This window comes from Ammospiza nelsoni, chromosome 9 (genome assembly GCF_027579445.1).
Source record: "Ammospiza nelsoni isolate bAmmNel1 chromosome 9, bAmmNel1.pri, whole genome shotgun sequence".
NCBI lineage: Eukaryota > Metazoa > Chordata > Aves > Passeriformes > Passerellidae > Ammospiza > Ammospiza nelsoni.
This window is the reverse complement of record NC_080641.1, coordinates 30,583,784-30,611,315: the sequence shown is the minus strand read 5'-3', so window position 1 is coordinate 30,611,315 and position 27,532 is coordinate 30,583,784. Positions and strand designations below refer to the sequence as shown.

Below are 27,532 nucleotides of genomic sequence, written 5' to 3'. Positions count from 1 at the left end.
AGAATTGTTATTTAAATCACAGCAAGGCTGAAGGGCATCAGTCCCAAACTACCATAAACAGCAAATACAGGATGGAACAGATCTGAAATTAAATGCTGCTCACATTTTGGTTTTGACACTATTCTGAAATAAAAGGTTATTTACTTCCAACTTAACATTAGAAATGCACTGTGTCAGCAAAATATCTAATAGGAATAAAACAACCAAAGAGAAAATAAGTTCATTCCACGGATGTACTAAAGGATGTCATGAATCAGACTGTGGAAAGCAATTTCACATAAACAAATACACATTTTCTAATCTTTTCAAAATTAGTTTTTAATTTTCTGAAGGCTCCTCATTTTGGATCCTTTATAAAGGGATATCACAATGACTAAAAGCTGCACTGTGGCAATGATGTGCAATAGTGCTGTTGAATGCAGTGCTTGGGGATGCCTCAGACAGAGCCCATGTTCCAACAGAATTTCAGAGAAGGGAAGCATGAATATTCAAAAGACTAATTAAAACCTATCTCTCTTTGAAACATTCCCCACAGTCCGATTAGCAAAGAAATTAGCACATGTTTCTGGACTGCAGTTAATTTTTTGCTTCATGTTTTACTTGTTACAGGAATTTCACTGCAAGGTGGGGCTTTTCCTGGATGCAAATTGGGACCAATTGTGCAAAGGAGTGGCCAAACATTTACCCATGAGTGCTTACTGAGAATTCTTTCCAATACTCAGCCCACTGCCAGCATCTTATTTTTAAAATAAACACAGTAGCCACTAGGTTATTGCATCTGGTAAGCATAAAAGCTGGCTGCCAAATTATACCCTCACCTCCTTTTACTCCAGTGGAGATGAGAATTGGAGGAAGACCATCTTCAGGAATCAGATTCATTGCACTGCCAACAGGACTGCCAACCTGAGTTATATTTCCCGAGAATACAGAGCCATTATCAGTCTACAAGAAGCAAACAACAAGGAAGGACAACATTAAAACAGTAATAATAATAAAAATGTAAGAGCTGGCTGGCTAAATTATTACAGATGTAGGTGAAGGAGTCTGTGTCTGCTGGAGAAACAGAAGCACCAAGTAATTTGGCTGTGTAACAACAGATGATCATGTGATGTCTCCTGTATGTGAACTACTGATAGAAAATCTGCTCAGAGCCTGCATCTCCCTTCTCTAACATCATATATACCCATTTCTTCACAAAATCTTAATGCATCTATGCCCATTTGAACTTTTTGCAGTCTCAATTCCATTTACATGAGGTATGGTGGGCTGAACATCATTAACTTTATCTGCACTTTCCTGCATACCTAATTTTGTGACAGAATATTCTTCTGATAATCTTATTGTTTTGTACTCCTTACTGACCACGACTCACCTTTTTTAAAGCATGTGTTACACAAACATCCTTCACACACCAACTGTAGAGCCAAATAGCTGGAAGACACACACACAACAAACATTCCTAGAGCTTTGCCCCAAACCTCTTCATTTCATTTAGAAAGATATGGTTGTTTCAGCACTCTGCAAACATTCAAGTAAGGACAACACTTGCTATGCAACATATTAAGAGAAGCCTGAGCAGATTTCCTGCATGAGTCTTACTGCAGTCACCACAGCAACTCACAGACCACTCACAACCAAGGCAAACACAGGATTTTGAATGCCAAATACTCCCTTACTTCTGCTGATGAAGTGTTGTTGGCCATGGGCTTTGGTGGATCATGAGACACTGCTAAGGTTCCCGTGGAAGTTGTCCCAGCCACTGTCAGCTTTGCTGAATCGGCAACTTCTCCATTGGGTAAAATCCCATCAGCAAACCAAACACGCCTTTGTTCTCTAGGCTGAGCCACTGGAGAGAACACAAAAAACAGCATTTAACATCTCACAGCAACACTGCCTAGGAAAATCTGAGTATAAAACAGCAAAATGGAAAAAATAAATATAAAAATGTGGATTGGAAGGAACTTAAGACATGACCTAGTGCATTCCCTATGGCAGCATCGTGTACAGACACAACCACTAAGAACAGTTTCCATGTCCTGAAAAACTTCATGTCCCTGCTGAGGGCAGGAACAGCTCACTGGCATCAGCCATTATTTGGAATGGATGAAGTGCAGATATTCCTTCCAAATTCTTCCTACAGGTAAACTGAAAGGAAAATGAAGTGTTCTTACCTTCTGCTCCAGGATGCTTCAGAACTCCCACAGGTACCATGACAGTGGGAGGCGGGGAGCTCAGGGCACCCGAGGCCTGAGCCTGCTGCAAAGGAGGGATAGTAGAACAGTATTCAGCAGGATTGTTAGGGTTAGGGCTCTGGCTTGAGGCACTCATCATGTTCTCCCAGGCTTGAGCTAAAGCAAACAAAGAACAAGAGCCATCAACACAGAGGAAGGTATCCAACAGTCCAAAACACTGTGTTAAGTTCTCAGCTGCTGTCAGTATGGACCTTGCCACCTCCCAAAAAACATTCCCTCCATGTAACAGCCCAGGAGACTGCAATTAAGCAAGAAAAAATACAAGGAGAAACTGCACTGGCCCTGTGCAATAAAAATATTAGTCCAAAAAGAAGTATTTTCTGAAAAGGGTTAAAATACACTTTGACTTGAGTGATGCTTAGCTCCTGATGTGTGTCACTCCTTGAGTGGTGCTTCATTTTGTTCTTCTTCAAAGATTTAATTGAAAACAGTCAATGTGTATGTAAATATATATATATATATATATATTTCACAATGCATGGAGAAATAGACATTTTTACTACAAATCTTTCATAACCCACAAAATACTCGAGCAGATTTAGCTTTCATTTATGATAAAAAGCACTCTGCATTTCTTTGTGTCCAGGGCAGTTGTGTACAGATCAACAACTTTTATTCTTTGACTTTGACTTGAGCAATGCTTAGCAAAGATTCAATCGAAAATAGTCAATGTGTACATAAATAAATAAATAAATAAATATATATATATATATATTACAATGCATGGAGAAATAGATGTTTTTATAACCCACAAAACACTTGAGCAGATTTAGCTTTCAGTTATGATAAAAAGCACCCTGCATTTCTTTGTGTCCAGGGAAGCTGTGTGTAGACCGACAACTTTTATTCTTAACTCTAAAAAAACCCTTATGCTATTAATTTGGAAGGCATGACTTGAGCCTTAATTCAACTGGCCAAAAAATAACACAAAAATCTTCTTTGTCAACAACATCTACCATAGAAAAATCTCCTCCAATGAGTAAACCAGACCATCTCCACAGTGCTACTTCTTTTTCACCTCTAAGGGAGGTTTGTAGCAAGATGTCAGAAAATTCATGTGTGTTTGCAGCCACAATCATATTAGTATGATACAAATAAATGCATTCTTTGAGTCAGGCACAAATATCATGGCACCTAAGCTCTCAGAGCATTTACATCCTTGGGTTCATTCAGCTGCAAATTGTTAGAAAACCAAGGTGGAAATAACAGGATAAAAAAAAAACCCAAACAGAACTCAACAGAACATAAACCCTCCTGCTTCCCCCCATCAACCTGCAAAACCAAGAGTGAAATGCTTGTCAATGAAAAATGTATTGGCATTCCAGTTGAGAAAATTACTTGAACCAAAGCACTTTTTAAACAGCAATTCTATACCAGTTATAGTAAAAGTCCTGAAAGAAGAAAGTATTAAAAATGCACAAAGTTACATGTCCAGGGCTCCTTTATTAGAAAAGTAAAAGAGTATTCTTAAAGCCTTCTTTAAATGGAGCAAAGTGCCAAGTCAGCACATCTACCAACTAAAAATACACTAAAACTAGCATTGGAAACTGATGAAACACATAGCCTGGCCATGGAAACATGCCAGAAAACACACAACCCTCCCCTCACACCCCAGTCAAACACAAACCAGGTTCTGAGCAATCAAGTGACATAATAACTGCTTTTACAGTTCCTACCCCTGCTTCCAGGACTGTGCAAAGATTAATGCTTAACGTGCTGCACTGACAGGGACAAACGGCCCAAAAGCTGCACTGACAAAGAAACTGGAAGGACCAGGAGGGGTGGGATGCAATCAGGCTACAGGAGAAGTAACCCAAAGCATCACCATGAAACACTGCAGCAGGGACAGGAACAGAGGCAGACAGGGCAAGCACAGCACTGGCCCGAAGGAACCAGGCACTGGTGTCACTGCTGCCATTAATGTGCATCTGCCCTGGCAACAGGACAGAGAGGCTTTCAAATGAAATCATTATAATATGATCAGTTTTATTATGTCTTTTTGATACAACACTTTGGTTTCAACAAAATATTTACAGATTCTTCCCTTCTGCCAGATGAAAATTAATCCTACTCACCAGGACAGAGCCAGCTGTCTTTTGCTAAGTGTATTTGTAATTCCTTGTTCTTGTACACCTTGAAATGTGTTCATTTCTCCATCTCAAAATGTAACAGTATAGAATCTCTTCAGCATCATTACTGGGACTAGTTTTTAATTTCTATATACCATAACCTACAATTTCCTGTCACCTTACACAATTGGCCTAGAGTAAAGAATTATTAACAATTAAAACCTACCACTGCACAGTGATTAATGTTTCATATTTTTGAAGCATTTCATATTTTTGAATTTTTTTCTGAGAAAATTATATTCTTGTTTAATAACAGATACTGTCTACTTTTATATTCTCATCTCAAGACTAAGCACTCAGTTACTTTCAACCAAACCTGAACCAATACTCAACTTCTTTGGAGAAAAAGTAAAGCTATGACCTTAAGTTCAGTTTAGATGTTCAAACAACAAAGTAAGAGATCTTTCTGAAAACAGCTCAAATAATCCACTATGCAGTAATGTGTAAAGATAATGCCAAAATTACTTTCTGTGACGCTGACACAAACCACAATTTTCCTAACTAATTCTTGGTTGGAATCTCTGCTAAAAGTCTCCAAAGTTTAGCTAAATAATTACAGCAATGGATATTCCATGATAAACCATCCTGATAATTACTGAACAGGAATCCAACAGTTAAAAGTTGGCATTTAGAGACTGAATTTCTCTGACTTCTCATTGTACCTTTTAGAATGTTAGAATGCACCTGTCAGACCAGCCTCTACACTGAATTCACTTCTGGCATCAAGTTTCAGTGATCCAGATAAATATTTATACCCCAGGACCAAGACACCCATTCACTTTCCCACTAATAAGCCAAAATGCCTGGAATTTCTCACGGAGACAGGTTATCTCATGAATTAAGCACCCACATGGGTCCTCTCTCAACCTGATCCAATTTCTCTGCTTTCTCAATTCAAGACAGAGGAACTGCACATTGAGTCTTCCAGCAGCAGCTGTCTCAGTGTCATGGCCATAACTCAGCTGGACAGATCATCACCCAAGGGTAGCTGCCAGTGAGGGAAGTTCTGGAGATTTCCACAGGCTTCAAGGGAGTGCTCTGTGTTTGCCCATATTTATAGCACAGCTCTCAAGTGTTAGCACAATAAAGAACAACACACAAAATACACTCCACAGCCTGCTGGCCAAAACCAGAGTTTTTCTTTACACCAAGCAGAGGTGATAGAACTTCCTATCAGTTCTACTGTGTGAACTTCAGAACTACTTACGACCTCTCTACTGTGTCCCATGTTCTCACCAGGCTTTTAGCCACAGCACCACCCTGGGTTTGACACTCTCCAGGAATGTGTGAATGTAACCATCTAAGCTCAGCTGTCCACATTTGGGGACCTGTATTTAGACAAGGCCTCCTACTCTAAGAAGAGGAGCTGAATTAATTTGTGGATAAATACTACTGTCCCAGTCCCCTACAGTGCACTATCTAGAACAGGCACATCATGCACATCTTTGGCATTCCATCTAAATGTGTAGTGGGTTATCTACTCAGGCAACAAAGCATACAGAGTACACTTCTGAATCAACCTCAAAGTCACAGTTTTTGCAATCCTAGTAGAGCACTCCCAAATGAAAGCTTCCAAACTCCCTGCAACCTTACCAGTTTTTCTACTCTTCACTGGGATTCCATGCCAGCCTCTCAAGCACCTTTACTGTTTTAGAATACTTACCTATACAAATGAAGTATTTTGATTTTTTTTTTTCTTTTTAAATGCCCTCACTGCAGCCCCACACAAAGCCAGTGAGGTGCCACATCTCAGTTTCCTGCCCACTCACCATTCATCAGCACTGAGTGGCAGATCACACACACTCTGGCTTCCTTTCGGTCCATGTAGAGCAGCTTGCACTTCAGGCTACAGCACGCGGCACAAAACACCTGGAACACAGGGAAACTGCTCAGGGCTGTGCACAAATATGGGACAAACTGATGGACCTGCACAACTGGGTTTCTGCAAAGCTCTTGAAATGCAAAATACAGAGGTAAAAATCAGTATTTTCCCATTAAAGCCACAATGACCAATACCTACCCAGGGTGTCTGTACTACTAATCCCGATGATTACTTTGTGGAACACATAAATACATTTTGTTCCTGATACTGCACTGTAGTGTTATAAAAATTTGTTTGGCATAAATGACAATGGGGGTAAAAAAATACCTACCTCATTACAATCCCTCACAGAATTAACAATTTGGGAATTAACTTCAGTCTTAGAAAAAGCGTGAGTACTTCCTAGAATTAAATAGCAATTCAATGCACAAGTATTCCATATATATAAAAGAAACTGCTATGGCACAGATTAATTCAAACTTAATTAATTCTTTGCAGCAGCACAATTCATCTACATGGAATTGGACATTAGAAGGAATTTTTGGACTTCAGGAGGAATTTCTTCACAGAGAGGGTGATTCAACATTGGAATGGGCTGCCCAGAGAGATGCTCTCGAGGTCCCTGGAGGTATTTAAGGAAAAAGACTGGAGGTGGCACTCAGTGCCATGCTCTGGTTGACAAAGTAGAGATCAGTCATCAGTCAAGACTGGACTTGATTATCTCAAGAGGTTTTTTTCAACCTAAATAATTCTGTGATTCTGATAGCAACTCCAGCTCTTTAATTGCTTCATATCTAGCAAGCTATTCCTTGGTTGAGGAGGGATAGTGATTATCAAAATGTTTTAAGTGTTAAACACATAAACCAAGACATTTCAGAGAGCTGAATGACATTAGTACTGAGAGAAAATCTTGCTCCATTTTTATAAAAAAGCTCATTTTGACATGAATACAAACATCACAGTATCACAACAGGAGGGAGAACTCAGGAACTGCATTGTGTGCACCCTGGCTGCTGAAGGGGCTGGGGCAAAGCCCAGGGAGCACAAAGTGCTGTGGAGATGCAGCTGCAGGGCTGGTCCTTCTCCCCTGAAGCAGCTCCAAAAAGTCCCCAGTCCTGGGCAGGAAACATTCCTGAGGCTTCCTCCAGACAGGCAAAACCACCAAACCTGAGCATGGCTTGTGCACCAGAACACACTTCCATGCAGACATGATCCTCCAGCAGCAACTGCCTTCTCAAAATCCTGCAGAACACATGCCCTTAATGATTTCTTATTAATTTTAAATAATTATATTGTCTTTATTTTTAAAAACCCAGTAGTTCCTCAGGGTTATTTTTCCAGTGATATGAAGATACTGATGAAGATCCACTTCCAGCAGAAAGGTAATGTCACACTCAGGAGATCTGGAAACAGCAGCAGCTGCCTAACAAATGAGTTCAGATATCAAGAGAGAATTTCAAAATTTAATTATGGGTGGATATTATCTCTGCAATACACTATGCATTATTATGATCTATAATGCTTTCTAAATTTAAAAAAATATTCCATCACTTCAGCAGCATTATTTCTGTAATACAGACAAGAAGCTACATAGGATTGTTATATATAAATGTGTTTAAGCCTAATTAAATTTCAACCAAGTTAAAGATCAACCAAATTACAACTACTTTTAGTGACAAGTGTTCAAAATAAGCAAATACAGGTTTTGAACTAAACACGAGAGTTGAAAAACAAATGTGCAGAAGCTCAGCTCTGTCTCATTAGAACCAGTTTTAATGTTTTCTAACTATGACAACTCAAACATTTCAAAAACAAAATATAATTAAGCATAGACTGGAATTTTAATGCAAAAATAAAATCCACCCTTTCACATATGTGAAAACCTTTAAAAAAACAAAGTAAATATAGTTGAAAAATTTGATTTCTACACATACATCTTAACCCAATTTACATGTATTCTAGGGAATATTTAAAACAACATCACAGCATATTTTAGAGACATTTGACATAATTTCAGTTCTCTGGGCAAAACTTCCAGTCAAAAGTTCATTCAGTATCGAACATGGAAAAATCAATGTTGTCAACCATAAATGAAGGCCCAACACAAATTAATATCTAATTTAGGACCCTTTTTCAAAGAACACATTCATGAAAGCTCCCAAATGCAATTATTTAAATATTAAAAGAGAAAACAGAAGCAATGACAGAACATCCCCACCTCCTCTCTCAGGCTGCATCAGCCTTGAGCAGCAGTAATGCAGGGAACACAATCCAGCACAAATGACAAGTCAGACTTGTTATTAACAATCACCAAGTCATTATCTCAGCACATCATGCTATAAAAAAACAACAGAGCAGTGTCAAAGCAAGTTTTTATGTTACTAGGGTTTTCAGGTTCACTAGGAGTTGTTAAAGAATTAGTTGCTAGTGGAATTGCTGATTTTTTTTAGTATTTTAGTAGAAAAATATCATTTTGATTGTCAATAAAAAAAATAGCATATAAATCTTCTGGTTTTCCTATCAAGCATGATGATTTAATCTGACAATAGAAGGTACATAAATATGTAAAATATAATTTATGAATGTGTCCACACATTCATCAGGTTCTTTATTTTAACTCAAAATTTACTGTAAGTGTATTACTTGCTATCAATCCAAATGGTTCATATCATTCATTAACTTTACAATTATTGCCCTGAAATTAAACTCCCAGAGTTCCTAGTTGCCACTCAATTATTTTTAAATGCAGTGTTTATTCCCAAATGAAACAGATACACTCACCCCTACTAAAATGATTTGTCACGATGCTAATAAAGCTTAAACAGAAACTGTTGTGCTAAATCTTGTGTTCAAAATATTTAATCCCATTACTTCCCCTAGAAACAAATAACTGCAAGGGCTGAAGATGTTGTCTCCCCAGTTCTTTTAGTGAGATTCAGACATTTACCAGTGGAAGCATCCCTGTGGTTCAGGAGCTCCTACACCACACAAGGTGTGGGTTGTTTCTGTGATTAAGCTTCCACTACTGGAACCAGAAGAGGTTTCAGCTTCTAGATCTGCTCTCTGAGCAATGGCTTTACTAGTGAAGTTCTGATCTGCTCTGGGGAAAAAAGCCAGAAAGCAGGAGCAGACAGCTGAGAACTGGGATTTCTCAAGCCGCTGCAGCCACATTCATCAGAACTTGTCTGTCAAAGCTTTGGTCTCTCTCTGCCCACAATCATACAGGAATTAAGGACTGTAAAGCAATTTACAGCATGTGCTAAGTATTATTTGACTTACAGTGATCCTTAGCATTTATTAGTGAGTCCTTTCTGCAACATCTTTTGGCTGCACTTGTACAAATTTGGCCCAGATAAACATTTGCTGACAAAAGCTTCTAAAAATAAATCCATTCTAAGTCTACTGAGTCAGTTTGTCTACTGAGTAGAGGTATTTTTTATTTTATCCATTTCCCACATAAAATCAAAAAAACCCCACTGGCACTGGTGGTTCTTCTCAAGGTTTGTCAGAAGAATGTAAAAAGCAAAAAACATATAGAAATTTCTGGCCTTGTTCCATCATTGCATGTTTTATCCATTTACAGATACTTTAATTTTCTGCATTCATTTCTGCAACTCAGAGTTTCAGTCATTACAGAGAAGCAATTAAATCCAAGCAATAAACTTTTTTAAAACACAAAAATAAGTAAAAAATTTACTGCACATAAAATCTGAAGCCATATTTGTCCAACTAGAAGGAAAAAAAAACCTAAATAACAGAATCAGTTAACATATCAAAGCTAAAATCACGGACAATCCTTTAACTTCCACGGCTTACAGATTCTGCTTAACTGCTATGAGAAGAATGAGGCCCCTGATGGAAACCCAAAGCACACTGAAGACAGGCACGTGCTTTTTGTGATGCTCATGGATCACCTGTGGTTGTTACTGGCTCCACATCAGGACCTCCACTGCAACCAAGCTGCTGCAGGGCGGGCTGAGCCAGCTGCAAGTCTGGAGCAGGGCACAGGGAATTTCTGCTCAGCTTCTCACAGTGCCCTGGCAAACACTGCTCAGCATCTCTCCAGTGAGAGGCTGAGTGCTGTGCACTCTGCTTCCTAAAGGGAACAGCAGCAAGCCTGGGGGCTCTGCTGGGCTGCTTCCAGAGCCGGCTGGCACAAGGCTCTGAGCTTTCCTGATACATTTGCTTCTTTTAGGTTCTTTATCCAATCATTCTGCCCTCCCTGCACTCTTCTGGCAGCAAAAATTATCACCCATAGCAGCCAGGTTCTTTCAATCAACTTCAGAAACTTTTGAGTGAGGCCTAAATGAACTGAAGTTTTTTTTATTCTACTCCTTGTTGGTTTTAGTATTTCTTTCTACAATATTCATTAGTACCTAATTAACAAGAGGTAGTTTACTGCTTTTGAATCATCATTATTTTCTCCCTGAGTTCATACTTATGTCACTGATATGTATTTCAGTAAAAGATATTTGGAATACTTTACAGGTTAATAATTTACAATAAAATCATAAGAATTTGAGTTCACCTAGATGGCACATACATAAAATGTTAAAACATTCTCAACAATAAAGTATTTCTTACACAACAAAAAGGGATACAGAAATTGTGCTTTAGTTGTCTTCATTATGACATTTCTCACTATGTGGACAAACATCAGGTTACAGTTAAGTACTTTTTTTTTCCCCAAGAGCAAATGTATGTTTAAAAACATGTTAATACTATTTAAAATAATGTAAGCAATATGAGAATAGTAGAGAAGACAGAGAAGAACTGAGTTCATCAGCCATGTAAACCAGCAGGAATGCCAGCAATCCAACAGCCCACTCCCAATACACAAGTTTATTTCAGTAATTTTAATGGGATTATTGATGCAGTAATTTCTGTAAAGCAGTTTCCTGCACTTGGTCATTTTATAAAAGTTCTGACATAAACCCAAGGATGATGATCACTGCAACCAAGAAATACAACTGCTCGTTTAGACTAATAACAATGAGTTACTCTTTATTGGCACCCTAAATAGATCAGAGCTCAGAAATTCCCATTTTTGCTTCACTCAGACACAGCTTTTTAGGAAGAGGTGTCACAGGTAACTATATCCAGTAGCTTAGCAAGCCCTCTGATGTGATGTTGTGCAGTACCAGGTAAAAAAGGGTACTTTGAGCTTATTCACAAAATATGAACTTACCTTCCCACAGGCTCTGCAATGGTGCCTTCTTTTGGTGAATGTAAATCTGGCCTCACATTTCATACAGTTTGGTGCTTGAGAGTCTGGAACCCACACAGGAGCCACCTCACCCAAAGTCGTAAAAGGCTTTCTGGCTGGAGCTCCAAACTGACCAGCTCTGAGATCATTATCTGGACTATCTGGGGCTACTGCAAGGCACGAACTATTAGAGACTCCAGATTCATACTCGTCCAAATGTTCCCCATTAGAGCCAGTACCAGAGGCATTTGAAGATGTTTCACCAGGAAACGTGTCTGCTGTATCCCCTAACTGTGTCTTACCAAAGACATTTTTGTTTTTACTATTACCTCCACAATTTGGGGGAATAACATCATTTTGTAAGTGGTCCGATAATGGCTTCGGAATCTGCAGTTTCAGATTTGTGGGTTGCTTAGGTCTTGCACCACCAAAAGGAACACTATATTGCAGGTTAGTCACTGGTTTTGGTGAAGTCTGCCCTTGCATGGATGAAACCTGACTACAAAGATTATGCAAATAATTTTTCTTTATGTGATCACCAGTGCTGTTTAAAATAAGACCACTCCCTTCTGTGGCCTCATTTCCTCTCTGTTCATAAATATTAGTGTAACATTCTGACTTGCTCTCCTCAATCTCCTTTTCCTCTGTCACCGAGTCTTCCTTGGAGGGTAAAGTCTTTGGAACATGAGCAACAACTGGGTTCTGCATTCCATAGGAATCACAACCATTAGACAGAGAGCTTGCTGCTGATGTAGCCATCACATCAGAGAGACTGGACCCTCCAAGCTCATCTGTACCAGACCCTTTTAAGTCTATGCCTGCCTCCAATACCCCATCTTCATCTTCTCTTCTATTCCCACATGCATCATCAGGCTGTTTGGTCTGCAAAAGTCTTTCATTCTCTCCTAGAGTTTGCTTACTATTCATCTCATTCAACTTTGTCAGCTCCCAATTAGTCATCTCCTGAGATTCAGGGTAACATTCTGCCATGCTGTGCAATTCCGTTGTGCCGAGATTTTTATCACATTCAATGACTTCACCTTTGGTGGCACTAACATCCTCTGCAACACATTCCTTGTAATTGCCACTTCCAGCCACGTTAGGTTGACAGGTCTCAGTGAGCCCAGATAGCCTAGAGTGCAACTGCTGGGTTGTTTCCTGTTCTACAATTAAGCTTCCACTACTGGAACCAGAAGAGTTTTTAGCTTCTAGATCTGTTCTCTGAGGAATGGCTTTACTAGTGAAATTTTCAACTGATACACAATTTTCTTGCATTTTAGCAGTACCATCAACTGGTCTCTGTAAGAGAGTCACTGCATTGATCCCTGCAGTTGCAGCTTCTGAAAACAGCAAATCTTTATTCATATTAAAATCCTCCTTCAATCGAGAGGAGGGGCATACAGCAGTCAGGCTTTCAGACGAAGTGTTAATCAAATGACTTACAGAGTCATCTTCAGTGCACAGCCTGTTTACCTGCTTTTCTGTATCAGTATCCTTTTCTGTGGATCCATTTACAGTAACACTGAGCTGGTCACTCTGTCGGTTTTCATTATCCAGTGTAAAGCTAATAGAGTCCATTAGGGACTGACTGTTGTAATTTGTACAATCCACCACATCACCACTTTGTAGAGTTCCTCTGTCACAGTTGTGCATGACTGCCACCACTAGCACATTTTTCTCCTCTGGCAAGCAAGCTGTATTTCCACATTTCTTTTCTCCTGCTTCCATAGAGTTACACTGATCATCCCGATTACTATTTCTTTTAACCAGCTGATCATCTGCTGCTGCCTGATCATCAATCCACATGACTGGGGTCTCTGGGCTTATGCTAAAATCCTTTCCATTAGCACAGCGATCCCCTCCTCCTGTTGGTGTAGTCACTGAGTGGGACAAGGAGAAAGACTTTAATCTTTGCTGACACTCATTAGGAGTTGGAGCTTCATTCACGTTGGCCACGGCCGAGTTGAATGACAGGCGACGAGAAGGCGGATCTAGAATCTGATTCCACTTTGCACCCAGCAGAGTAGGTGAAACAGCGGCATCTGAAAAAGGGTTTAAACAACAAAACTTACTGCCTTATTAAAGCTACAGCTTCTATTAATCCTGCTGCATTAGAATGTCCCAAATAGAAATGCAGAAGTGTTCAAATGTGGGCACAAAAATGAAGCTCACCTGTCATAACCAACATCCTTGGCCAACCATTAGTAGTGTAATTCCATAACGTCACTGGAACTCAAGAAGTTTAGAGCTACCCCAATTAGTATCAGATTGAATTTGCAAAAGCAGCTTTAAAACATTGATTAATATATTTTAGACAGCTAGAAGTGCCTGGAAAGATTCTCACCCCCATAAAAATGAACATTTCAACTTACTTGACAGCAAAGAATGACCAATTAGACTAAGCAAAAAATTTAGTGCTTTGAACATGATAACCTTCATCATATGATTTATGTGACCTAATAAAACATTTCTGCAAAAGAAGCTTAAAATAAGTTTTGCCTGATTTGTTTAAAATAAATGATTTCAATATTGTTACTGAGATTAAGCTTCACAAAACCTTTCTTTAAAAATGTATGGCACATTTGCCATTAAAAGAGGAAGAAATTTTACAAAGGTAAACAAGATGAATGGAAGCAGAAGAGAATGCTACTAAGAAATGCTGAAGACATTCCATGCAAAATTAAAAGATGTTTTTTGTAAATTCTGAGATTAATTTGCAACTCAAACCCTCAAAGGGTATCACACATCTCCCCCTCTTCTATACTGTCCTCTGGAGAAGAGATCTGATGTGCATCTACAACCCTCTTCAAAATGACTCACCTTCGTTTTGCTCAAATTCATCTAAAACCTTATCGAGGTTATATGCCTCTGCTTGGAAATAGTTCTCCATTTGTCAGGGAACAACCACCAGATCCTTGTCTAAACCTGCCAGAGAACAAATTACAATCAGATGCTTAACCTTCAGTCAGCAGTGTTCCCTTACATATTGTCCTGATTTAAGGGGAAAAGTCCTTTGTAAATCAAATTTTACATACATCACAGACATGAATCAAAAGTATTTTCCAGGAATAAAAATCATTTGTGTGCTTAAACTTGTTTCATTCAGATTAACAACTTCCCCAAACTTGCTTTGGATTTTGTTACCTCCAGTCTCTCACATTAATATGTCTGGCTATCAGGATCACCATAATGGTACAAGCAAAACTGCTGTGACACCAGTCTAAAAAATAATAAAAATAAAAACCAGCCTAGAGAAACCAGAAAGGCCAACTAAAAAAAATCTCAAGACCTGACTTTCAGATCTCTGCTACCACCAATTACTTCATGTGGCTTTGAACAAGGAGTTTAAACTCCCTGTGCTTCTGATTTTTTAATGCACCGTAGGCTAGCAGTACTCTGTGTCAGTCCTCATTCCTCTCGAGATGCTTCAAAGATTCATACTTGTAAAAGTTGTTAAGGGACTTAATGGGTGTTGCTTGAATTGTGCTACCTCTTAAAATGTCTACTTTAATAATCCTTGTTTCCCCGAAAGGCAGCCACTGGAAATCCAGCAAAATGCACAGAAGTAAATAGTGTCATCAAGAGATAATGCTCTCAGGCTAGAAAAGAAGATGACAAGAGAGAAATGAGGAGGGAAAAAAACCAAAACCAAAGCAAAAACCCAAGCCTGAATCCTTACATAACTCTCTTCACATAACAAGTAATATTTTGCCCTAACAGCAGTAACATGGATGCCTCACTACCAAAGTCTTGTAGCAACAAGACACCCTGATTCATTTGTTCCAAACATTCACTACCAGCAGAGACATTTTCGGTGGGAAATGTGTGCCATAACCTATAAACCACAGAGACCTTGACTTGATCTGTTCTCTGAACATCATCCAAAACAGCTTTATTCTCTTCAGAGTCGGCTTTCACTGTTGTGAAATAAGGCAATGGAGGAGGAGAGGGTGAGAACCTTGTTTTGCAGCATGAAGCAGTGTTAGACCTGACAGCTCAATTAAAAACCTGCTTTTTTCCACCAGAGATACAACACATTAGAGGAAGTTTCCAATTTAAAACAATACTTTACCACTATCCCCAGAGGATCTGGATTTGAGAAAAACATCAACCACCTTTATTTCCACTACTACAACATTTCGTATTTACAAATTCAAAAATTATAAATATTTACAGAACAACAGTTTTGCACTTATTATGGGCAACAGCTCCAGTTAGGTTATTGATAGGAAAGGATTGTGCATTAAAATATCACAAAATGCAGAGTTCAAATTTTCAAGGTCAACTTAAAATGTGATACATGGTTGTTTTAAAAGCTGATCATGATACAACATAAATACATTGCTATTTAATATAATTAGACTAAGGCATGTGTTAAAGATATGCACAGAAGCAAGTTTTAAAGAAAATTAATCTAACATGCACCAACAGAAAAAAGACTATTTGCAAAATAATTCCAAGATAAACTAGACTTGTCATCTGACATACTCCTAGATTTGTCCTCTGTTCTGGAAATTTAGATTAACTCCTTCTGCAAGGAAAACAGATTATTTGCCATATCATTTACTGTGCACAGATCATAACATAAGAAATGGAAAAGCTGCCCACCTCGATAGCCAGCTGTATTTCAGGAGTCTCAAAAAGTAGCACTGTTTTGTACAAAATACCAGGTGACTGCACATCCATTTATAATGTATTTAATTTACATTATAATGGTAACATTGCTCCTAGCAAACAATTGATGAAGACATATATAATTATTCCAAGGCAAAGTCCTGCTACTGAAGTCAATGATGCAAAGAGTATTTGTCAGTGAGGCACTGCAAGACTGAAAAATGTCGTAACAAATTTTTGTGCTCATGAGTTCCAACTGAAGAGAGAAAAGACCTTTTATATCACTATTGTTATTTCACTCACTGATGTACCAGGATATATGGAGAACCTTTTATTTTTAAGCTCAAAGTCACTAAGATGACAGCCACTCTAAATGAGATCTCATTGTCTGTTGCAGTAGGTATTTCTCAGAAAAGGTCAGCTGCAAATCTTTAGGTTTCATATCTAAAATTATTATTATTATATAAAAGAATGCAACAACTCCTCAAGCTTTTCTGCAAGTTTCTGCCAAGGGCAAAACACACTGCCAAATCCACAGAAGTCCTTAATGTCCTCTCCTCTGTCTGACAGTAGAGGAGGATGAGAGCTCATGTTCCTAACAGACATCAGCAAGGCTTCCTGATTGTCAGCAACTCACGTATTTGCCACATGAAGATTTAATGCTTCAACTCACCATAGCCAGCAACTCAAGATCAAAATAGAAAATAAAATGCTCTAAAACAGCATGCCATAATAACTGAGGAGCTGTTTTCCCTGTGGTTTAGAATTTAATTTTATTTTGAATATTTTTATTAAATGCAAAGCTAAATAAAAAACATATTCCTTTACAGATCTTTTGAGACTTTTGACCGCATCTCACATGTACCACTGTAAAAGTTTGGAAGACTTTTAGAATTACTCTAATCCCAAAGTTTCTCTTAGGACAAAGGTTGGCATGACATTTTTTCAAGGATCCTTAATAGCTGAGAAACTCTGTAGTATTGCCCAAATATCCTGAGTCATGGCATGGAGAGAAGCTGATGAGCAAACACACAACACTTAGACTCTGGAAAAAGAATAAAAACAGGAGCAAATCAGAAAGAAATTTCAGTGGTAATTTTATGCTACCAAAAAGGAGATCCAAAATTACTATATACTGGGATGAACAATATGAAGGAGAGGATCTTGTGCCAGTGTGAAGAAAAGGAAGCACAAACCAGCAATGAGTAAAAAACAGGAGATTTTTTTTTTCAAAAATACAGTCCTCCATGCAAAGACTTGGCAGGAAAGACTAATTATGGAAAAAAGTAGTAAAATTTTATGCTTTGTTTAACTCTGTATACAAAAAAGATTACTACAATGGTTACTATCCACTGGTATGTAAGTCCAGAACTCAAGATCACTCGTTATCCATTGCAGAGTCATCTTCTGTCTTTCAGGGCAAGGAGCTAATTAAAACATGCAGTCTGTCAAACCAGATTTTTTTCAAGCTCCTATTGGATCACACATCATGCATAATTCAGGAAGTGTGTTTTACTTCTCAATTTCTTCATAACAACAGCACATGGGCTTATCATCATCTTCATTTCTGAAACTCAGGAACTTACATTCCATGAAGCTTACTTTACTCTCCCTTGATGTCTAAATTTAAAGGTGCCTGTACCAGAAATGTGTGTGTTATATCCACCCAGAATTACTGCCCTTGGCATCCCAGCATTCAAACACAACACAGACTGCAGCTGCATAGTGGGGGAAAGAAGGACACAAGGACAGAAAAATCTTCCTTAATATTAGGTGTTTCAAAGAGGCTTAGCCTTGGAGACTGCCCCTCAGATACCCCACATGCCAGTTTGCTCCTGGAAATGAACTGTACAAGAGACTGGCCTCGTGTTACACCTGCAAGGCAGCCAGACTCGTATTTGTGTTGGGCTCTGTGATAAGGGATTATGTATCCCACGATCTTCTGCACTGCACATCCTAAATTATCCTTGGGATGTTTTCACCACGGGAACTGACTTGTCTTTTAACAGTGGATGATCAGCTCATTATCACATTAAAACACTGTAATAAAAAACTGCACTGAAAGGAAATAATACTGACATTCAACTATTGGCCTCACAGCAAAGACCCCAAAACCAGAGAATATGTAAAGAGCCAGAATAGGATCTCAGGATTTTCTGTCATGCTGTCCTGTGGAGACAATTTTTTCAATATCAAACTGTGAAACTACACATTTCAGTAATCTCTAACTACACAAAATGTTCAGTTTATTACAGTCCTCATAAAAAATACCCATGGAAAGCTCCTAAGATGGAAGTCACAAAGGGCATGATCAAACTGAAACCAAACATTGCTTATTCATCCTGATAAAATCACACATCCAGAAAATGCCATTTTCCCATAGCAAGACAGTACAGATGGACTGGACAGACAGACTGATTAGACCCAGGGCTCCTGAAGACTCCCTTCAAGCCCAACAAACAATGGTCAAGGGCACATCTTGTTCCAGCTCCCCTCGGCGATCTGCGTTACCTGTCCCTGCGAGTCAGGCACCTCTGCTGCAATGAACACTTTGTTCTGAGTTGAGCAATAGCTTTATTTAGAACTGATGAGTTCTGGCCACAGCACACACTGAGAAAGACTTTGCCCGCCTTCCCCCTCTCCCAGACAAAATAAGACACAATCTTTGCTCTAAAATGGGGCAATTACTTTCAGTAAAAAACAAAACAACAAATTGCTACAAATACTCCATCATCTTCTTTATAAGAGATCCATCCACACACAAAGGTGTATGTATACAAATATATATAAGAATACATGAAGGTGTATGTATATAAATATATATCTGTAAGAATACACAAAAATCATTTCAGGTGCAGAACTCTGAATCATTATATTCTAAAGCAGAACTTGCCTCTTACCTTTTTCTTACACATATGTTAAGAAACCAATGACCCTGTGCCTTCTCATGATGACTGCAGCACAACCAGCCAGTTCTGCTGAATCAGGGTGTTCTACTTGATCCTAGAAAATACAAACATGTATTTTATGACAGGCAATTCTGCCACAAACCATGTCCTTTTCAACATGTGACTGCAGCTAGCACAGGCATATTTGGCAAATGCTGCAAGCTTCAGACAATTTGGATTACATCTGCAGCTTTGAATTCAGAGATGTGTGTGCACCATGTTCTCCCAAAGTCTGGTGAAAAATGTGGCTAATAAATACCACATTGCTACCTACCTGTTATTATTCTCATTTAACTGTAAACCCTCAGTGTAACACAGCAACTTCAACTGTCCTTGTATTCCTGATGACCTTGACTGCAACAATTTATAAAACTAACCCCTGAAATCAATTATATTCTACTACAATAGGCCTTCCAAAAATAAAGAGCTAGATAGTCAACAAAAATTCACAGCCCTCTGAATTCTGTACACTGTATTCATCAGCTTCCCACTGATTTAGTTACAGCTAAACAAGTGGTTTTGTCTTCAAATTATTCCCCCTACAATCTTAGGCTCCCTTCATTTCTTAAAGGCTTCTTCTCAGAAGGCCCACAATAGCACCAGCCTTCAATAGTATGGAGGACCCAAGAGAAAAAAAAAAAAGTCATCTGAAGAAACTTTTATTTTTTATTCTTCAATCCACAGCATTTCTATAGGTCAGGTGCTTCTTTTCTCAGGCTGCATCCTAACAGCCAACATAGCTCAAAAATCCAACACAGCCATGGGCAGAGAAACAGAAACCAGTTTATGACAAACAGTGCAACAAGAAAAGGAATTAGATACGTTAAATTCATTTTTTAAGGTTTGCCAGCACTGACATTTTGACCTGTAAGGTAGTTGAAATATTTATCAGTACTCTGATGAAGCTGCAACATATGTTAGGAAAAAATCTTCAAGCTTCAGCAAAATTAACAGCGCTAAAAAAAAATCAGTTCTCCATGCATGAAAGCAATATTCAGTGTTACACTAAATTTCTCCCAGGGCTGTTTATTATTCTTTTCAGAATAGCTACAGTAATAATCCCAGGAAACTAATGAACTGAACAGCAGCACTCTGAGTAGTAGTGTTTTCAAACTCAGAATCCCACAGCTTTGGATGCCAGCAGAACTCTTCCTGTATACAAGTAAAATTTCTGATGCTATGTGTATTTCTGCCTCTATAAATGAAAATGAATTTTGGTTATCTGGAAAATAGTAGATGTTATCTTATTACAACATTCTTCAGATAGGCATCACATGCAAGCAAAAACAGAAGTGGAGGAAATTTAGTTTCACTGAAAGGCTGCAGAACGAGCCTTTTCAAAGGGATGTGAAGTACACGTGGCAGTGGGGAAGGTTTTCTGTACCAACATCAGGTCCCCTCCCAGCCTGGAGTACAGGAAAATGATTCAGTTTTCATGATCCCTTTGAAAAGAAAGATCAATTAAAGACAATTCTGTGATTTATGGCAAGGCCTGTCAGCTGCATCACGAACACCACATGAACCAGTCACACATTAACCACAGAGTCCAACCTGCCCTGATCAGAAACGTTCAGCCCTAGCAACCCCCAGCTAAAGGAGCTCTGCTGCCACCCCTGCTCTACCTGCAAACCTTCCAGGCAAGCAATAATCAGGGCACAGCTTTATTATTCATTGTTTTTACTCTGCTCCTCTTTCCTTGTTCCACTCCTCCCAGGTAATGACTTTTTTGTGCATAACCACTCAACAGAGAAGATCCAATCAATGGCTGCCAGTCTCCACAGTAAGCTTTGAAGAGATATTACCTGGAGGTCCTGGAGCTTTTTGTTTACAGTTCAACATTTACACTCAGCAGCTATTTCCCCTTACAAAGATCAATGCAAAAATCAAAGCGTGCTTACAGATATGAATGTAGTATATTTAAACAAAAAGCAAGTAAAAGAAAAAAGAAAAGTAAATTATAACATTTGGATTCCATGGGAAAAAAGAACAAGTTGGCAACAGAGCCAAATTCTTTTTTCAGTAAGAATTTAATGTAAGAGAAGTATATTTAAATGAAAATTGAGGACAAAAGGAATAACTACAAATGAGAGCCAAGAATACTCACAACAACATATAACCTTGTTACAGGGTTTGCAAGGGTTTTCTAGGGTGAGAGACGAGAATGTTGACTTCATGTTCAGAAAGTTGATTTATTATTTTATAGTATATATTACATTATTACTATGCTAATAAAAATAGAAAGAAAAAGTTTCAAAAGCTTACTAAATTAAGAATAAAAAAAGAATCAATAATAAAGGAGCTCTCCCTGATTCTATCTCAGAGAGAGCTCAGTCTCTGATTAACCTGCAATTGTACACATCTAACATGAACCAATCACAAGTACACTCGTTACATTCCACAGCAGCAAACAACTACTATTCACATTCTTTTTCTGGGGCCTCAGCTTCCCAGAAAAAAGAAAAATCCCAAAAAAAAAGATTTTTATAAAAAGATGTCAGTGACATAACCTAGTGATTATAAAGTTTTCTCTGAATCACACACACTGCAAAAAGGGTTCCATCACACTTGTGAAAAACACACACATTTCCACCTTAAATTATGGGCCCACTGAGAGCCAAGATGACAGTAAATGCAGGAGGCCCAGTGTCCCTGGTGTCCCAGTTTGCTACTGGGAGCATTTCAGCTCCTCATCCCTTCTGCAGGTGGTGGGCTGAGCCCTACAGTTGTGTCACTCAGGTGCTGCTCTGCTTGTACCCTGCGTGGCTGATTTCCCTCAGGAGCTCCAGGAAGGCGACTACCAATTACTGCAAAAGCAAAACAGAAATTGAAGAGAAATTTGACAAGCAGAGACGTGCTCGGCATAAAGAAAGGATGAAGAATAGAAGGAAAGAACTCCAAAAATACATAATTAGAAATATCTTCCACCAAAAAGAATGTAAAAAATGTTTACAACATTAAATGAAAGTAATCTGAACTCGCAGAAACTGGAATAGCTTATAATAAATGGAAAGAGACTGAAAAATAAGCAATTTTGATACTATGGTAAAAAAATGCAAAAAATGCTCAAAGCATGAGGAGATGCTAAAAAATGCTTCAATCTACTGGCAAAGATCCAACTCTTAACTACACTACAGAGCCTCTATAATGTGCTACCAGTGAGGAGAAGTCTTTGAGTAGGCAGGGAGACATTTGCAGCCATTTTAAGGCACTTTATTATTGCTAGATTAGTTGAACCAGGCATTATCCTACATGCAAATCCAGATTTCAACACTGGTATCTTCACTTCCTACCTTGTCTACACTCTGCAAGTATCAGATGGGAGATTCAGAGACTACAGACAGGGGATGTGTTCAGGCCCCAGCTCTGCAAGAAAATCCAAACTGCAGCAAGGAATGCCACAGCAGGGGGTTACATTAATAGAAAATCAGAATACTTGAACACGGGGGGAGACAGGTGGAAAATTTCAGGCTACACATGAGTAATGTAAAATTAATTCTTTTATCTGATCAATCAGTCTGGAAGCTAAACTTTCACAAATGGAAATGGGGGTTCTTCACTCAAGTCATGTAATGCTCGGAATAGTTGTGGTTTACCACGTGCCCAACAATTTTGTCCCCAACACGGAGTTCTTCTACCTAGCAGGTGCCACATGAAGGGAAGGGCAGGTGTTACAAAGCGTTTGTGGCACAGCAGTAGCAATGTCTGCCACACACCTGAAAATGCCTGCAATGGCAAGGACCTCAGATTAGACCCCAAATTAAGCATTCCAAAATTAAGTGTTCTATTAATAAATTAAAGTAGTAGTCATTCAGTGCAATCAGAAAAAAATTGTTTTCAGAATTCTAAGTTATTAAAGAAAACTCAGCAAATGACACAGATTTTTTTTTAAATACATGGTCTATACCACAGTTCAGATTAGAAAAATCCATTAAAACTCATCATAAATCCATTTAGTAAGCAATACTAAATACAGCAGCAAAAATGAAATGTAACAGATACAAAGATACAGTCACTGATAATCCTTTCCCTGCACCAAACGCTCAAGATGACCAAGCATCCTTCAGCTTTACTTTCTATAATTTGCTGATGTTTCTACTACTCCATGTAAAGACCAGGCTGGGGCATGGCAGGCTATTCCTGTGTAATACAACACTTTGTACAGCTCACTGCCCACGAATGCTGACAAAAGATAAACCATTGCAATCTTGCATCGGATTGTCTTTTTTTCCAATCAGCTGAACAAAGAGAGGTGGACAATGCTTAAAGCAGTGCAGCCTCTCTAATTATTTCACCAATATTTGCATCTTTTCCCTTGACTCTCCCCCATGCCATTTTCAAGCCATTATTTCCACTTTTGTCTCCAGCCAAGTTTCCATAAGGAGACATTCACACATGCCTGAGCAGTAGTAAGGCAGTCAAAGGAGCAGCAACTTCAAAGCAGCGTTATAGGAAGCATCACAGTCAAAAGTAACAGGGAGACAAGAACAACGACAGCAGCATTATCAACCTTTGTGCTCCAGAAAATAAAAGCAGCTCAGCTGAAAAGGACACCTGCTTTATAACCATTTACAGTAGAAATAAAATTCCATTTCCTACCCTTTTTTACTATTTCAAGGAGAAAGCAATTGATTTGTTTTCCTGACACAAACGCAGCCTTGCCAAGCAGCCTCAGCCTGCTGCAGAGGCCTCAGCACCTGGAGACAGGAACCAGCTCCTGCTTATGTAACTGTGATGCCTGGAAAAGGATCCATCCCTGCTCTGGGCAAGAACAAATAGATAGGTTTACACCACAGAGCTCCCTTCCACGCAAGTTTTTCCAGAGGAATACAGCTGGGGGAAAAAAAAAAAAAAAAAAAAAAAAAAGAGAGAGAGAAAAATCCTTTCCTGAGCTTACTCATATGCTCGTAGAGCAAAATGTGGTGGTTTATGTATCTCATGTTTTTTAATACTTTGTTTCATGCAACTTGCAAATTTGAAATACTGTAAACCACAAAAAGCTAATGCAGAGTGCATTAAACATAAATTTAATATGAAATCATGTTTCTTAATTTGTGCATGAGTTCCAAGTAATGTCATCAATGTAACAACACAGTTATTTTTAAAAATTAATCCATTTAACATACTGATCTGAAGCCGTTATTTATCTTTATTCAAACACAAACTAAAGTAAACATATAGAACAAGTAGGTTTATGGGATGATTTTTATATTTCAGTATTTAAGAAGGTTTTGACTCTGATGTTTAACACATGTGAAGAATAAAATTATTTAAAGTTGCACACTCTCTCCCAGAATGGATTAATCCTCTATTCTAATACTTTATGAATTTTTCTTCTTTCCAATGTAGGGTAGAAACAAGAATGAAACCCAAACAGACTCAACATTGTTTCAGATCTTTCTTAGATTTGGGCAATAAGGGAAGAACTGACTGAGGTCCCCATGAATCTCTAAATAAAAGCCACAACTCCTAAGGAGCTGTCCTGTTTTATAAAGCTCATGTGGGACTGACACTTGTGAGTGCCAGTGAGCAAAAGCTGATAATAAAAGCCAGAAGTGCCACACAACCAGAATGGGACAGACCAAAAGGACAATGGGCAAGAAGTGAAAACTGCTTTGCCACCATTCACCAGCCCATCAATTCTGAGCTGTACTCAGGGGAGAGAAGCTGCTGGAAGCAACACAATTTATACATTCAGCTGCTCTTTAGAGAATGGAGCATCCCAACAGGCAAAAACTCTGAAAGGCCACTGGAAAGCAGTCAGGCACCTACTAACAGCACTTTTATCAACAGGCTTTGTTTCCAGCACTCCTGGGTCATCCCTGCTCATCTGATAACTCAGCCACACAACAGCATTGTAAATTCTGACATATCTTTTGAAGAAATATAATTATAGACACCAAATGGTTACTATTTCTCAATCCTATGTTATGTAAAGCTGAAATAAATATGGACTTTTATCTCATACTGTCTTCTCCCTGAAATTATCTCTATACTTAATTCCCATTTTGTGTAGACCTTTATATTCATATCACACCAAACACATTATAAAACACTGTTGTCAAGTGTAGCAAAGTTCCCTCCCACGTTTGTGATCATGATCTAACTAGCATCACTGCTGATGCTCACAGTGCATTATGTCTTAAGTCATCTGTAACTAGTAACTCATTGCATACAACTCAATAATCCATGGCAACAGTGCGTACTGGAACTGCTATTTCTGAGCATGCACGTCCTCTGTGCTCAGGGCATTGACATGTTTGTAACAGTGCTGAAGGGACTGAGCACTCACCCCCAGAAACAGGCAGCAACCTGCACTTAGGTGCACTGTGAGGCTTTTTCTCTTCACTGTGCCACTGAGGCAATCAGGATATCTACCTGAAATTTCTACTGGGCTCTGTGAAGGTTTAGTTCTAATAGTAAATGCCCGTAATTGTGTATCTCTGTTAGCAGGCACAGGAAATTTGACTTAACAGACAAACCCCAAAAACATTTGAAAGCCTTCCTTATTAATGAGTTATGAGTGTTAATACAGTTAGCAGAAATCTTACAGAGCTGTAGGAACTCCAAATTCTTCTAAACTCAGGTGCAACATTTCTCAGACAGATCAACACTGAGAAACCTCTGTCACTTCTTCTGTCCACTGACAGGGTGCTTGATTCAGCTCAGCCATGAATCCCCACCTCTCTACCCTTCCTTAGCCAGCAGCATTCTCAGCACACTCCTGTTTTCTTCATCTGGAGGGCCCCTCTTCCCCCTCACATTCCTTCCCATTCACTTCTTCCTGCATCCATTTGTTTTCTCCCTACCTAAGCTGTCTTCTTTCTCTGACCAAAAAAACCCAAACCCATAAGAAACCTCATGTTCCAACATTACTGTTCATTACTGGCATGAACATACTTGTAAACAACCTTATTAACCACAGAGGGAGCAAACCCAACAGCAATGGTGCTCCATCCACTTTGCAAACAGAAATTGAAGTCTTTAGAGAGCTGGCCATCAAAAAAGAAAAAAAACCCCACATGGCTACAATAACAGCCATATCCTAAAACCCTGTCCTAACTACCAACCTGCCTCCTACCCCTCCTCATCATTACTGACCATCATTAAGCTCCTTCACAAATTCATTTAAACCCCCAGCCTTGTAGCCTGAAATGCATTTTGTGACACACACAAAGAGTGGGTATTCAGCATCCAGGACCACTTCCCTCAAGCATCTCAGTATTTGAAACCTCCAGTTAAGACAAGTTTTGTAAACTACATAGGAACATGTTTCTACTACACTACTGCATGTTTCCTCACATTAGAAGGTACATTGAAAAGCCATCTGTATAGAAATGAAGCTTAATGAAAAAAAAATATAGCCACAAGGGTTATTATAGGAAATTAATAAGGAAACAAAACCACTACATTTACATCCATCTATTGCCCATGGGTCTCAAGAAACAATTTCTAGTTGGCATCATAATAAACCCTACATTCATTCTACATGAGTATTCAAAAAGAAAATCTATGAGCAAATTCCAGAGATGGGTTAAAATGCATTTTACAAGTGACTTGTTAAGTGAAACCAAGGTAAATACAATATAGAAGCTATTAAGCCAGTACACCAATACAATTACTTGAAAGCAGAAAAGCACACAGGTGGACTGATGCTTAAGTAACAACCTTTTAAAGGTATATTTATAAAAGAATCAAGAAAGAACTGTGAAACCCATGAAATATGCTGGGGTTTTATGCAGTCTTCATCATTTATACAAAAACACAGTATGAAATTACTACAATCAATGCAATTTGGTGTTTCAGCTAAGAGGCTGCTTCAATATATATGCTATTTAAAGTAATCTGTTAATAATATAACCTAAGAAGAGGGCTTTGCATGTACTTTCAAGCTCACCAAATAAGAAACCATTAAAATACTCATTTTGAATTAAGCAACACAGCATTTACAATGTACCTTTGTAACACAGTGACAACCAATATGCTCTGCTGGACTGTCACTGTGGCTGGGCCAACAAAACCAGCAGCTGTATACTGGATATAGCCCAAAAAGGGTGTAAATAAAAAACACCTGTGCCTTTTTCTACCCAACACAAGCCTCAGAAACAAGCTATTTCCAAGCCATAGCATGTACTTCTACAGTATCACAGGAGAATGTGAAATTTCAAAGAGCGGGATAAATCAAAAAAAAAAAATCACAAAGAGGGAACCTTCCTCTTACATTATCTCAGTTTGTATTAAATGTTCATTTATCTGCATTACAGTGCAGATAGGGAATAAAAAATTACATTGGCATGATTGCCTGGGTATATTTTAACCATGTAGCTTTTTTGTCTCCTCCAGCCTGCAAAGAAAGCTCAGTATTCAGAGCCTCAGTAACATGAGCAAGAGGACTTACACACTGATTTAGTGTTCAGATGAGGCCACTTTTCAAGTGTTGTATCTTTAATCTAATTTCCTATAGAAATTAATATTATGGGATTATACTGTTCATTTTCTATTCTTTATGCTCATATTTTAATATATAGATCTGTCATGAAAATGAGTCTCTCCCCAGTAAAAGC

The 27,532-nt window shown here is 38.6% G+C and overlaps 1 protein-coding gene across 2 annotated transcripts in view; it reads right to left on the bottom strand.

Annotated features, from left to right (window-relative positions):
* ZFYVE9 (zinc finger FYVE-type containing 9) overlaps positions 1-27,532 on the bottom strand; it is a 55,143-nt gene that overhangs the window by 20,617 nt on the left and 6,994 nt on the right. Inside the window, exons 2-8 of one of the 2 annotated variants that reach the window (XM_059477824.1) lie at positions 18,924-19,026; positions 14,230-14,334; positions 11,392-13,451; positions 6,151-6,250; positions 2,172-2,348; positions 1,677-1,846; positions 819-942 (exon numbers count right to left, since the gene is read on the bottom strand). In XM_059477824.1, coding sequence (XP_059333807.1) covers positions 819-942; positions 1,677-1,846; positions 2,172-2,348; positions 6,151-6,250; positions 11,392-13,451; positions 14,230-14,299 — 2,701 coding nt within the window. In that variant the 5' untranslated portion in view covers positions 14,300-14,334; positions 18,924-19,026. The remainder of the gene's footprint in view (positions 1-818; positions 943-1,676; positions 1,847-2,171; positions 2,349-6,150; positions 6,251-11,391; positions 13,452-14,229; positions 14,335-18,923; positions 19,027-27,532) is intronic. The other variant, XM_059477825.1, reaches the window with a different exon arrangement.